General features: G+C 36.9%; 1 protein-coding gene across 4 annotated transcripts in view; it reads right to left on the bottom strand.

Annotated features, from left to right (window-relative positions):
- msi2a (musashi RNA-binding protein 2a) overlaps window positions 1–13,879 on the bottom strand; it is a 171,470-nt gene that overhangs the window by 26,707 nt on the left and 130,884 nt on the right. For 2 of the 4 annotated variants that reach the window (XM_051121253.1, XM_051121251.1), the window contains exons 9-11: window positions 12,644–12,758; window positions 9,437–9,511; window positions 1,021–1,083 (exon numbers count right to left, since the gene is read on the bottom strand). In XM_051121253.1, coding sequence (XP_050977210.1) covers window positions 1,021–1,083; window positions 9,437–9,511; window positions 12,644–12,758 — 253 coding nt within the window. Of the gene's footprint in view, window positions 1–963; window positions 1,084–8,956; window positions 9,249–9,436; window positions 9,512–12,643; window positions 12,759–13,879 lie in introns of those variants that run through there. The other 2 variants (XM_051121250.1, XM_051121254.1) reach the window with 2 other exon arrangements.

Genomic DNA, 13,879 nt, shown 5'->3' with positions numbered 1-13,879 from the left:
GAAGTTAATCGATTCCGTCAGTGTAAGAAAAATATCCATATTTAAAACTTTATAGACTGCATTCTCTAGCTTCTGCTAACTGTCGTATGCATGTTCACAAGAGAGTGGCGTTCCAGCAGATGACACAAAATCTGCCTTCCTTTTTTTTTTTTTTTTTTTTTTTTTTACAAATTCTTGTTTTGTACTTCTGATTTGTGACCGGTGTTTTGTTTTGCTCTCTCCACTGTGCTTCCGCATTCATCACCGTGTCTGCCTACGTCCTATGTTGCTGGAATGCCGCTCTCTCATAAATGTGCGTCCACAGCGAAAGCTATAGATCACACTTCATGAAGTTTTAAATATGGATATTTTTCTTACACAAAATTACTTCAGAAGGCTGTGTGGAACATTTTTATGATGGATGGATGCACTTTATTGGACTTTCAACACCCTCAACACCCATATATAAATCTTGGAAGAGAACACTGCATTTTTAATACAACTCCAATTGTATTCATCTGAAAAAAGAAAGTCATGCAGACCTAGAATGGCTTATAGGGTAACTGGTAATTTTCATTTTTGGGTGAACTATCACTTTAACACTGCATCACTTGTGGTAAGGATTCTAGATGATCAACTGAGATGATACACTCTTCTATATAGCACTACAGAGTCATTCACATCAGAGGGCACTAAAAACAAACACCTCCCAAGCCACGTTAAAGTTCAGGTCCAAGATCGGAAGTGATCTCGGCAGTGCCCTCTACTGATTGGCATTAACCCTGGGAAGGCTGCTAAGCAGAGAACAGCCTGTAGCTAGTCATAACAGAGAGATTTATCTTGTTCAACAAGGATGCGATGGAAGCTATGAAATGACTGATCAGCGCACATAATGAGTGAATAATGTGAAACAGGACACTAGTGTGTGTTTTCGGTGAGGGGGAGCGGTGGCCACTCAGAACACAGGCGGTAAAGAGGGTTTACCTGGCCCTGCGTTCTGTGGGTACGCCATGTAGCCGCTTCTTCCCCGGGTCGCCCTACCTGAGCCTCGCGCTGCCGCCACCGCTGCTGCCGCCACGGGTCCGTACGCCGTCGCTGGGAAACCTGCCATGAGAAGAAAATGATTTACTAGTGCTCTTCATCTCAATCAAATTTACAGCCACATAAACGCAGCAGAGCTTCAAAGAACATCTCTATTCACACTAACAACACACACAGGAGAGATGCTACATCATCGTTCAAATAATTACATATAAATCAAAAGAACTCAAATATAATTACTCGTTTAAAGCTGTGCTAAGCAGGACTGATCTACAGCCTCTCTCTCTCTTTCCTGGCAACATTTTAATTACAGACAGCACAGGAACACGTTGCCCATGGAGGGACCATCAGCTTTTTCTTTTTCACAGAGGCTCAGAAAATGCAACATATTAAACTTCATTTGCACTCACTTTAGACGGTTTCAGAAGCTTTCACAATAACACTCTAATGCGAGGCAAACAGCACAGAATTATGGGTATTTATAAAAACGATTACTCCACTGAGACGACAAATGTACTTGTTTGCCTGAGCGCCACTAGAGGATTTAACACGGCGCCTGTCTTCCCTCATGTGTTAGTAGAGTTGACTGAGATGCATCAGAGCTCAATCCATCTGTGTGATCATTTGTATGGTGGACATGGAGCGTGAGCGGACACAGCAGAGGATTGTGGGATTAATTGCTTGCAACTGAGTGCCTATTATCTCAATGAGAAGCATCAGAGGACATGTGGTTCTCTTTAAGGTCCATAATGGCAGGTAATAATGACTGTGTGTCAGTGTCCGCATACGACTCATCTAAATGTGCTTCTTGGTGGTTTATGAAACAAATTAATCAGCCACCACAGATACTGAACAACTACGCAAACTCTGTTGAATGACATTGTTTCACAGCATGCAATTTGTTTGTGGTAAACCGAGACCGCTGAAGAATCTACATATTTAACAACAGGCACAAATTCAGTGTTCAAACAATGTAATCAAACGTAATCATCATCATTATAGAAGCCAACAAAAAACCCCACCAGGGCAGAGTATCTACGGCTCTATTATTTCATAACAAATGTAATTACAGTCTCGGCACTTTAATGAAGGCGTGTATCTGCGTCTGACAGCTGCTCATCAGAGCAGTAAAGACTTACAAGGAGGTCTAACGCCCATCTACAGCATGTCATCACACCAGACTCTTAACTCACAACTCAGAAGGTAAAGTGGCTTTGTAGGTAAAGATTTTTATTTTTCAAAAAAAGGCTGCTTAAAACCTACAAACGTTGAGTTTTAGGTCTCAAGCAGCCCTTTTTTAAAAAAAAAAAAAAATAAATAAAAAAAATGAATAGATAATTTGCCATATGGCCACTAAATAAAAATAAAAATAATAAAAGGAAAATGAAATAAAAACGAAAATGAAAAAAATAAAAAATACTTGCCATATGGCTGCTCAATAAAAAATGCAAAATAAAAATTACATAAATTCCATAAAAACAAGAGAATAAAAGTAAATAGGTCATATGGCAACTGAATAAAAAAGAAAAAATAATAAATGAAAAAAGAAAATTATATAAAAATTAATCAAATTAAAAGAAAAATTACCATATGGCCAGTGCATTAAAAAAATGAAATAAATAAATAATAAAAATAAAATAGCTGCAAGCAGTGATTATCATGGTTCAAGTGCTTCAAGGCATTCAAGCACAAATGAAAAAAGACATTATTTAGCAAGCTTGTAACCACCTAAATCAATGATTTAAAAAGCATTTTTGGTAAATTCAGGTAATTTACCATAGAAACATTATGTTTTTTAACGATTATGGCTGTGAGCACCAGCTGTGGTCCAATCCCCTTAAAATTCTGCATGCTTGTTTAGGAACACCTGTCGCATGTGTTCAGCAGGTTCCGTGAAGTTTTAAGTTTTTCTTTAGGCTTTATAGGATTTTGGGTAAATACTGACAGCCACCCTTTCTAAACGATCCTGTTATAGCTTCCCAAAGGGTAAATTTCCAAAAAAAAAAAAAAAATAATAATAATAATTATTATTGGCTTGGAGTGTCCAGAGAATTGTACTGCAGTGGGTTTTTCCAGACTGAGTGGAAAAATCTAGGACTAGTTTGCAAAGTAGGTTTTTTACATCTTCTCAATCCTTTAACAAATGATTTGACTGATAGCGGTGATCTCCGGAAGGAGAAGTTCTATTGTATGATAAGAATATTTGGCCGATTTCTTTCAAATTTCTATCTGATCTTTGGGGCCGTGAGTCAAACAGACCCACCAGGTTTTATTCCTCTCGGCCTCAGTTAACCTTGTCTATCAGGTACTCAAACTTCGCCATGTTTTTTGGAGATTCGCAAATGTCCTTGTTGACATTTGTGACATTTCAGACCAAGACCGTGTACACCGACTTTCATGTTAATGGGATGAATGGTTGCGCAGTTATAGCCATTTTTCCCTCATATAGCACCAGATTGAGCTCTAACATAAGTGTTCTGAGTTTGGCTGAGATCTCTCATTCCATTCAGAAGTTATAGGCATTTTACTAAAAGTGGGTAAAAGTTTTCGAACTTTTTGGCGCCACTTTGCAACGGTGAGTTGATAATTGATATTCACTCTCCAGAGAATCTTTCTGCATTGATTTGGGTCCGATCGGGTCACGTTGTTGGCAGTGTGAGTACTACCACCCCTCTTAGTTTCAAGTCTCTACGACTTGCGGTTTGGTCTGCATGATCAGTTTCACGTAGAGACCGCTGATCCGTGACCATTCTAACAACTACAATAGGGTTTCAGCGCAACAAGGAAAACTGTCATATGGATACTCAATTAAAAAAAAAATTTTTTTTTACTAATTTGTTGTGGTTGTGAAGCACAAAAAAAGGCCATAAAAAGTAAAACTAGTAAAAATAAAACAGGCCCAGATTAAGGATAGTTATAGATAATACTACAACCCTCTGTGGTCTCTCTGGTTTAAATTACGCATGTCATTTCCTGTTTCTTTCCTCAGCTCATTAATCTCTTCACAAAACACAAATCAGTATGCTAATGCTAATGCTAATGGAGGTCACGCGTCCCTGCCTTTCTTTCGCTCTGCTCGCTGTTGCCGAGCACAAGTGTCCTTCACCGAAGTGTCACAAGTCATTTGTGCTGCTTTTTTCCCCCTCGTCTCTTTCTCGGCACAGCATCTTCCGTCCCCCAGCGGCCTCTCTCCCTTCGTCAAAGTTAACGCTGGAACAAAGTTCTTGCGAGAGATTAACTTTGCCGGATTAGGTGGGTTAATTATTAGATCTCGGAGGCTCATTGTTTTGTGTTTCCGCCGTGAGAGGCGGCTTGAGAGAGGCGCTGCAGCATTAAATCAATTTCATGGGCTTTTCATTACAGACGAGATAACGCCAACATTTAGCATTCAGTTTTATGGCGTTATTTGAATCTGCTCCAGCAAATGGGCTGATGGGAGAGAAAAACCCTGCTGAGAGGGCACAAGGACACATTGCTCTCCATGCTTCTCCCAGAGCCCCCTGGGCACCGTAAAACCCGCACAAATGAACCCTGAGGGAGCGCAGAAGGGGTCTACGACAGGGAGGACAGGAGGAGGAAGAAGAGAAGAATGCAGACTGCTGCAGATGACAGGTCAACACAGAACACCCTAGAAAACAGACTGTTTTTACAGAGAAATGAACAAATCTATTTCTTACAGTTAAGCTGTGGCCTCATTTTAATGGATGATACACAGAGAGGAAGATGTTGTTTCAGTCGAGCTACCCTGCTTTAGGAAACAGCTGCTGAAAAGAGCCACACGTCCTGAAATTAGGCTATAAATACATCTGATGCGAGCCCACACACACACACGGTTTGTGTCCTATCAAGCAACACGGAGCTGTGAAATGACAAAATCTGCGCCTTCATCTTTCCTTCATTGCCCACTTTGAAAGGAAAATAAAAACAATGAAAGCTGCCATAATAAGAGCTGGAAAAGGCAGCAGCCTTGGCTCTCTTTTCATCTGTGCAGCGAGTGACCTGTTGTTGCTGTCCATATGAAAAAAAATGATGCGCTGTTTGTAGTTTTGTGAAAGCTCTTCATGCGATATCAAAGGTGGAATCTCAGGAGCCCCTGGCACAGGTGGTGTCTATATGAAGGACACAACACGCATACATATAAACATTTCTTTGCTTCCCACACAACAGTAAAAACGCACAGAAGAGCCATTCTGAATGGGTTTTTGTGCACAGGTGTAAACTAAGATCAGTTTTCATACGCGAGAGGTTTTGCCCAAAATGAAACCATTTACTGTGCTGGATCTTCATTGTGAGAGTCTTCTGATGTTTGATTAGGGGACAAAAAGTCATTTTGCCAGGCAGATTAAAGGGCTCAATCTTTTTTTAGCCCTTTCATACACCATTAAACTTAACTATGAAGGAGGGAGTAGAAATCTCCACAAGGATCCCTGGACATCACAAAACCTTCAAACGTCACCAGTCAGCCATGAGTTTCACCCCACACCATAATGAGATATGATTTTATGGGCAGCCGTGACTGCGCAACTCCAACAAGAGTACGATCTCATCTCGCCGATCTTTGTGTTTTGGAAGCATATGGGCCGTGAATCATGTGTGTAATGGAGAGAAGTATAGTTGCATCGCTCTGAAGCAGATGTCACGGAGGTGACACGCATTTCCTACCGCTCATCTAATCATAAAACAAAACCATCTCCCCGCGTCTTTCGACAGATCGGGCCCTTGTGCCGGAACGCGATCAAGCAGGCTGAACTTTGTTGTTGAAAATAAATCATTCCCTGCCCAGGCACAAAAGAGCCGAAGCGCTTGGCCTGTTTCTAATGGAAGTGTTTCCAGGATGATGGTTTCTGCCGACCTTAGGTGAAGATTTAAAATGTGCAAAGTATAGCTAAGACTACTTTCCATGCAGAAAAACAAGACGTGAGAACTTGTGAAATATGCCAAAAAATCTGGGATTCTGGGTAACATGTGTCAGTGTTGATCCACTCAGGCCTCGAGGAGTTCAGGGTGTCAGCAGAACGGACTCCGCCCTTTTAACGAGCAGCCTGTCTTGTTAGCTAGAAGCACTTAGTATTAATTAGCAAGGCCACCTCATTATTACTCAAGTAAACACTTCTAATTTGTTATGCATTTTAATGGCCTTCTCCAAACACTTACGAAACATCTTTAGGCATTTCAAAAATAAGCTAGGAAAGACATTGACTGCTAGAGCAGCACAGCTTGGTGTAAAGATTTGCGGGTTACTTGAGAAGATCTGCAAGTGAGTAAAAGAACCCTGCAAAAAAATAAGTAAAAATAAAAATAATAAGTTGTAAATATATATATACACACTACCAGTCAAAAGCAATAGCAGAACAATTCTGGAATATATATATACACTATTTAAAATAACAGTTTTCTATTTGAATATATTTTAAAATGTAATTTATTCCTGTCATTTCAAAGCTGAATTTTTAGCATCATTACTCCAGTCACACGATCCTTTAGAAATCATTCTAGTATTCTGATTTGCTGGTCAAAAAACATTTATGTTGAAAACAGCTGAGTAGATTTTTTTTCCAGATTTCTTTGATGAATAGAAAGTTCAGAAAAACAGCATTTATCTGAAATAGAAATCTTTTGTAACAGTATAAATGTCTTTATCATCACTTTTAAGCCATTTAAAGCATCCTTGATAAAAAAAAAAAAAAAAAGTGTATTAATTTCTATCATTTCTTTCCAAAAAAATACATTAAATAATAATAATAAAATAAAAAATGTATACTGACTCCAAGCTTTTAAATAGTATAGTGTATATTGTTACAAAATCTTTCCATTTTAGATAAATGCTGATCTTTGGATATTAATGATAATAATAATAATAATAAAATGTTTCTTAAACAGCAAATCAGCATATTAGAATGATTTCTGAAGAATCATGTGATACTGCAGACTGGAGTAATGATGCTGAAAAAATAGCTTTGATCACAAGAACAAATTACATTTTAACTTACTATTTTAATTTACAATTTAAAAACAATTTTAAACAGAAAAAATATTTTAAAATTGTACTGTTTCTGCTGTACTCTGGATCAAATAAATGCAGGCTTGGTGGTAAAATACTACACTACATGAAAAATGAAAGAAAATCCATACTTTCTTGTTCTTTTTATGTGCCTTATAAAAAGCAGGAAGCAGTTTTAAAACTTCTGCAAAAACAACAACAAAAATAGCCGAAAGATGCGCATTACATCTCTTAAGTGTGGGAAAACAAGTAACGCAAACTGTAGATTCAAAATTCAACGCACAGTTGAGATGATTCAAAGACAGAGCATCAAAAAAAAAAAAAAAAAAAAAATAGGGGCACAACAGCACAAAGTCTCCTTACAGATGGCTGATTTCCATAATGACAGCCGAGAAGGAGAGATCACTGGGTTTGTCAGTGACTCATTCATGATCTCACACAGATTCAGATCGACTGTGTGAGAAAGAATTACTGGCTTTAAGATCTGTGTGTGTGTGTGTGTGTGTGTGTGTGTGTGCCAGTGCCACTGCTGTCCTGTTTCAGGGTTCATTTCTAGTTTCAGTACTAAAGAAACAGCAAGAGAGAGACAGATGTTGTTGTAGTTTGATTTTATGGTATATCGGTGTCAGGTGCCGTCACATAAAGATGAGTAACCGCGCAAGAGTTTGAGGCTCACCACAGATCAGAGCGCAGAGAGAGTGTGTGTGTTTATGTGAATGGAACTGTGAGATAGTGTGTTCTTGTGTATGTGTATATCTTTTTATGAGTCAACCTGTCAAATATAATTTATGACTATTCTGAATAGAAATGTTTGAAGAACTACTAAACTCTGTAAGAAAAAGAAAACAAAGTGCATCACAAACCCTCCATATACACCTCTCTGTAATACTTTGATGTGTAATTCTATCATTAAAAGGGTTATGAACTGAGAAACCAAAATTCCCTTGATTATTTGATATATAAGGGGTCATTGCACTATAAAAACATCCTATGAGTTTCAGAACTCCAAACTTTTTGGTTGGTCTAAAAACAGCTTATACTGAAGCCAATCGAGACAGCCACACGGTCTACGCAGAAACCAAATAAAGATCTCCAACATGTGCTCATTCATTGCTGTATATTATTTAAAGGGGTCCTATTATGCTCTTTTACAAAGTCTTGATTTTGTGTTTGAGGGTGAACATGCTTTCATGCTTGGTGGTTCGAAAAACACATTATTTTTTAACATGAATTTACATTATTACAATACATTTCTCCAATCCTGGCACAAATGGCTCGATTAATTCCAGGTTAATGAAGGCCCACCTTCCGAAAAACGAAATGTGTTGTGATTGGTTTGCTATCCCACTGGGTTACAGCCATTAGCTGTAGTTCTTGAAAAGGGATTTTTTTAAAAATGAAATATCTCCCTTTGGACTAGACTTTGAGATTTGTAACTTTGTAGATCAAAACATCCAGATGGTGGCATTTATCGGTGAATCCGATATTACAAAACCAATAACCGATTATAATAAAATGCTTAAAAATCGTTATATCAGTTGATCTCTAGATGCGACAGTAGTGTTGCAACACAGAAGTGTGAGTAACTGTTTTTATTACATGCTCACTATTGCTTTGTTTTTACAGATTGTTTGATACGTAATGAGTATTTATGCGTTTTTGGCCTAAATCACAGCAGCATTCATCTATGAGGAATGTAGGCTGTCAAATATACACAACTGTTAGCCAATCACAGCAGTGGGCGTTTACTTCAGAGTCTACAATCCACCACACTTATTTAAACAGAACGTTCTGATGAGAGTGGTTAAAAACAGGACAGAAAATAGCCTATAACATCGGAATTCAGTTTTTTTTTTTTTTTTTTTTTAAATCTTGAGAACATTATACAAAGACCCTCAGAGAACAGTAAAAAAAATCATTTTAAAATGTTCATGACCCCTTTAACAAAAAACTGACAAAATAGCAAATAATTTTTTTTCTTTAAATAAAATAGAGATAGATATGCTTGCAAAAGAACAAAAACTACACAAACTACAAATGTACACTACAATATGAGCAAACATGTTGGGGAAAGACCAGCGTCCATCAAAACATCCATCACACCCACAGAAGAAAAACCCATTAGCTCTGCTCATGATATCAGCAGGCAGGTGGCCATCCACAGGACACTCATATCAACACTAATATCTGCCACCAGCTGCAGAGAAATGTGCTCACCTTCACGCCTCTAACAAACACATACACAAGCCTTTCAGTCACATTGTCATACACTCGCTTCATATGTGTGCATGTAACAAGCTGCCAAAATGATGCTGAATTACATGACAGTTTGCAGTTTCATAATAGATGGATAGATAGATAGATGATAGATAGATAGATAGATAGATAGATAGATAGATAGATAGTCTGACTCACCTGGAAACTGGTAACTGTAGCTAGGAGAAAATCCTGTATATCCGCGACCGTATGTTGCCACAATGTTTGGATAACCTGCAAAAGCACATATAAACAACATCAGTAATTTTCTGCTTTATATATAAAATCATGCTTAACCCTTAACCTACATCAATCAGGAACTAATAATTGGACATGTCTGGATGAGGCTGTGTGTATGTAACACTGTCACAAGAGCAGCAGCACTTGAAAAGGAGGATGAATATCACAACAGTATGTTTTCAAGCACATGAGCACTTTAAATGAAGTGGCAACTTCGGGGAATTTCACTGCCATCTGTTTCTCTCTGATGCTGCTCTGCTGAGAGAGAGACAGTGATTCTGATGTGTGTTATTCTTGGCCTTGTTTTCTCACGTTTTCTCTTTGAAATTTACATGCTGTATTAATTTGATGTTTTTCCCAAAACAAGAACATGAAACAGCAGTCACCACTGCTCAGTAATAAATCACGACACAGATTTCGAAAAAATCACTGCGAACACACCTTTGTGCAGAGCTGGCATATGTGCACTTATGATTTCCAAAACCTGTCACAAGTCACTCAATATCAGTTGACAGCAAGGAAAACACTTTTGACAGCTCTCACAGAATACACTGCTAAAAAAGGGCTCTTCCAGGGAGGATGTGCTCACACGTGCTTGTGCGTGATGTCTAAAAAAAAAAAGAGTTGTATTCTTTAAAAAAAAAAAAAACTGAGATGAGAAACATCAGAAGAAAAAAGTTGAGAGGAGACAAAATGAGACAAACGAGAACAGACAAGATTAGAAGAGACTATAAGAGAAAAGATGACAAGATATGAGACGAAATGAGAAAAGAAGATAAACCAGAAAAAAAGTGGCAAGATGAGATTAAATGAGAAAAAAATGAGATAAGGCATGAGATGAAAACAAAATAAAACAGAAGAAATCAGACAAGAGACGAAGAAAAAAAACAGAATGAGATGAGATGAGACAAGCACTAAAGAGACAAAATGAAAACTTATTTAAGAGATGAGACAAAACAGAAGAGATGAAATGAGAAAAATGAGAAGAAACAAAAGCAAAGAGAAAAGAAGAATAAAAAGAGAATAGAAAGTTGAGACAAGAAGAGAAGAAATGAAACAAGATGAGAAGAGAACAGAGGAAGAAGGATCGAAAAAGACCAAAAGAATTAAACAGAAGAGATGAGACAAGATGAGAAGAGACAAGACAAGACCAGAAATAAAGAGGCAAGCCAAGAAAAAAAATTGATCAGGCAAGACCAAGTGAGAAAAACAGCTTATTTTGATGAGAAATTATAAGAGAATATAAGAGAAGAAATGAGAAAAGGGTAGAGTAGTACACTGCCATTCAAAAATTTGGATTCAGTTAAATTTTTAATGTTGTTATAAAGAAGTTCTATTTAGCATTCAGAAAAAAAGTAATATGAAATATTATTGCAACTTAAAATAACGGTTTTCTATTTTAATATTCTTTAAAATATAATTTTTTTCTGTGATGCAAATCTGAATTTACATCTGCCATGTCACAATCTTTCAGAAATCTTTTCGGAACCTGTCATTCTTTTTTTAGGATTCTTGGATGAATAAAAAAGTTAAAAAAGGACCACATTTATTTCAAACAAGATAAGTTTTTGCTATCACTTTCTATCCATTTAACACTTCCTTGCTGAATAAAAGTATTCAATTCTTTCAAAGAAAGAAAGAAAGAAAAAATGTACTGACCCCAAACTTTGAACGGCGGTGTAAATAAATGCTGTTCTTTTTTAAAGTTTTTAATGTTTTATTCATCAAAGAATCCTGAAAAAGTATCACAGGTTCGAAAGAAAATATTAAGCAGTACAACTGTTTCCGACATTGATAATAAGTCAGCATATTAGAATAATTTCTGAAGGATAATTTGACACTGAAGACTGGAGTAATGATGCTGAAAATAGAGCTTTGCATCACAGGAGTAAATTCTACTTTAAAGTATATTAAAATAAAAAAAAAAAAAAAAAACACGATTTTAAATTGCACTAACATTTCACAATATTACTGTTTTTTTCTGTATTTTTATTCAAATAAACAGCCTTTATGAGCAGAAAAGACTTCTTTAAAAACATTAAAAATTTGAATGGCAGTGTAAATGAGACTAGATGAGAAAAAGGACAAGAAAACAGAGACAAAATAAGACAAAATAAGCTAAGCTGAGCTAACCTGTCCGTATCTCAGTGCATTGTGGGTAAAAAGGCTGTCCCCCCCCTGGCAGCTGCTATCTCAGGCACTGATTTGCATTATTAATGTTCAGGCTAATATACCTATTTTATGGCTCAACAGCTCAGATTCACTTTAAAATCAATTATACATCTGCGGCAGCCGAAGCAGGCAGCAGCTCAAATGTGTATTAATCTCAGCAAACATACACGCGGCGCCCGACTATAAAGATAAATGACACGATTAGCTGCGGTAAACAAAAGCGTGAATGCAGCAGCTTTAATGAGATTTGGCGTATAAGAAACTTACAGTTCCTTAAATAATGAGCCTTGATCTGCGGCTTTTTTTTTCATATGCAAATTGTACTAAGTTCTGTCTGGTCGTCCTGTTCACTCCAGTTTCATTTAGATAAGACCAGAGTTAATATTTTCACATGAGTGCTTCATGCTCTCGTTCTCTCTCTCTTTCTCTCTCCCTCATTCCTCCTATCTTCACCCTCCTCCACAGCAGCAATCCATGACAACTTCTAGAAAGTTCACGCCTTGTTAAAAGTTTAAGGGATGTACCTTCTTATTTCAGTCTATATATTAAAAAAAATCTATTAAAATTATACATTTAATATAAATTCAGTAATTCAATAAATTATTATTATATCTGTGTGTGCTATGAATGAATAACAGTACTGAATTTGGCAGCAGGTTTGTCTGATGGGCTCTTCTCGTTTAGTGCAGTTGTCATTAGCGAGGGCAGAGGTCAGGCAGATGGCTGCACTGAACATTAGTCTAATTTTCCTCTTCATTTGAGCCATTAATACAGGCGTTTATCTGCTCGTCAGGTCTGAAGGATCCCACAGCACCTAAGCCGAACCATTCAGACACGTTCACAGACGTAGTTTTGTCTCTGGTCTAGCAGCCAATCACAAGTCATCCTCTTAAGCCCCCCCTTTGAGCTAGCCCTCAGTGCATCAGAGTGCGTGTGCGGTTGTGTGAGACTCACTCAACATGCCCATGCCCAGCATGAAGGCGTCCATGGTGTACGGAAGACTTCTCGCCCTCCCCCTCGTGCCCGGAGGAAACATCACCTCCTTTGGTTGGGCCTTCTTACATTCTACCTGTGGACAGATAGACATAGGAGACAGAAAGAAGAGAGTGAAGTGAAAGGATTGTTTTTGGTTTTAGCATGTCACTAAATTTGCAATGTGATGGAAGTTAATAGCACATGCAAAGTCTAGGGCCCTATTAAATTCGTTTTACAGTTTAGCAAATCCTATGTGTTCCGTTTTAATTTTTCTGGATTCCATTTTAATGGTAAAATTGTAATAATCAAAAAAACATGTCTAACAAACTGAATTCATAATACTTTTAACAGCTTGAGACAAGCTGAAACCATAGGCCCCTACGAGTCCAAGATTGAGGATATGCTTGTCACACGTCATTCTGATTGCCTTGCGATGATGAAGTTGGCCAACATGAACTGCCAAACAAGGCAGCATTATGCATCTCACAAAGACATGTTGAGAACACATTTAATTTTTGTTTGGTTCGTTAAATTACATTCTGCATGAAATCAAGGCAGTGCAAAAATATCACCATAATATATATATATATATATATATATATATATATATATATATATATATATATATATATATATATATATATATATAGATATATAGATAGATAGATAGATATAGATATATACAAACACACTGCTGTTCAAAAGTTTGGGATCAGTAAGATTTTTAATGTTTTTTAAAGACGCATTTTCAGCTAATCAAGGCTGTGTTTATTTGATTAAAAATACAGAATAAACAGTAATATTGTGAAATATTATTGCAATTTAAAATAGTGGTTTTCTTTTTAAATATACTTTGAAACAGAATTTATTCCTGTGATGCAAAGCTGCATCATTACTCCAGTCTTCAGTGTCACATGATCCTTCAGAAATCATTCTAATATGCTGATTTATTAGAACCTGTGATATTTTTTTTGGAACCTGTGAAACTTTTTTCAGGATTCTTTGATGAATAAAACATTAAAAAGAACAGCATTTATTTAAAATAGAAATCTTTTAACAATATAAGAGTAGCGTTCAAAGTTTGGGGTCTGGAAATTTTTTTTTTCATTCATTTTTTGAAAGAAATCAGTACTTGTATTCAGCAAGGATGTGTTAAAATTGATAAAAAATTATAGTAAAGACTGATATTGTTAGAAGAGATCTTCTTAAATTTTA

This window comes from Labeo rohita, chromosome 10 (genome assembly GCF_022985175.1).
Source record: "Labeo rohita strain BAU-BD-2019 chromosome 10, IGBB_LRoh.1.0, whole genome shotgun sequence".
Taxonomy (NCBI): Eukaryota; Metazoa; Chordata; class Actinopteri; order Cypriniformes; family Cyprinidae; genus Labeo; species Labeo rohita.
Note: the sequence above shows the minus strand (reverse complement) of the source record. Positions and strands in the feature narration are given on the sequence as shown.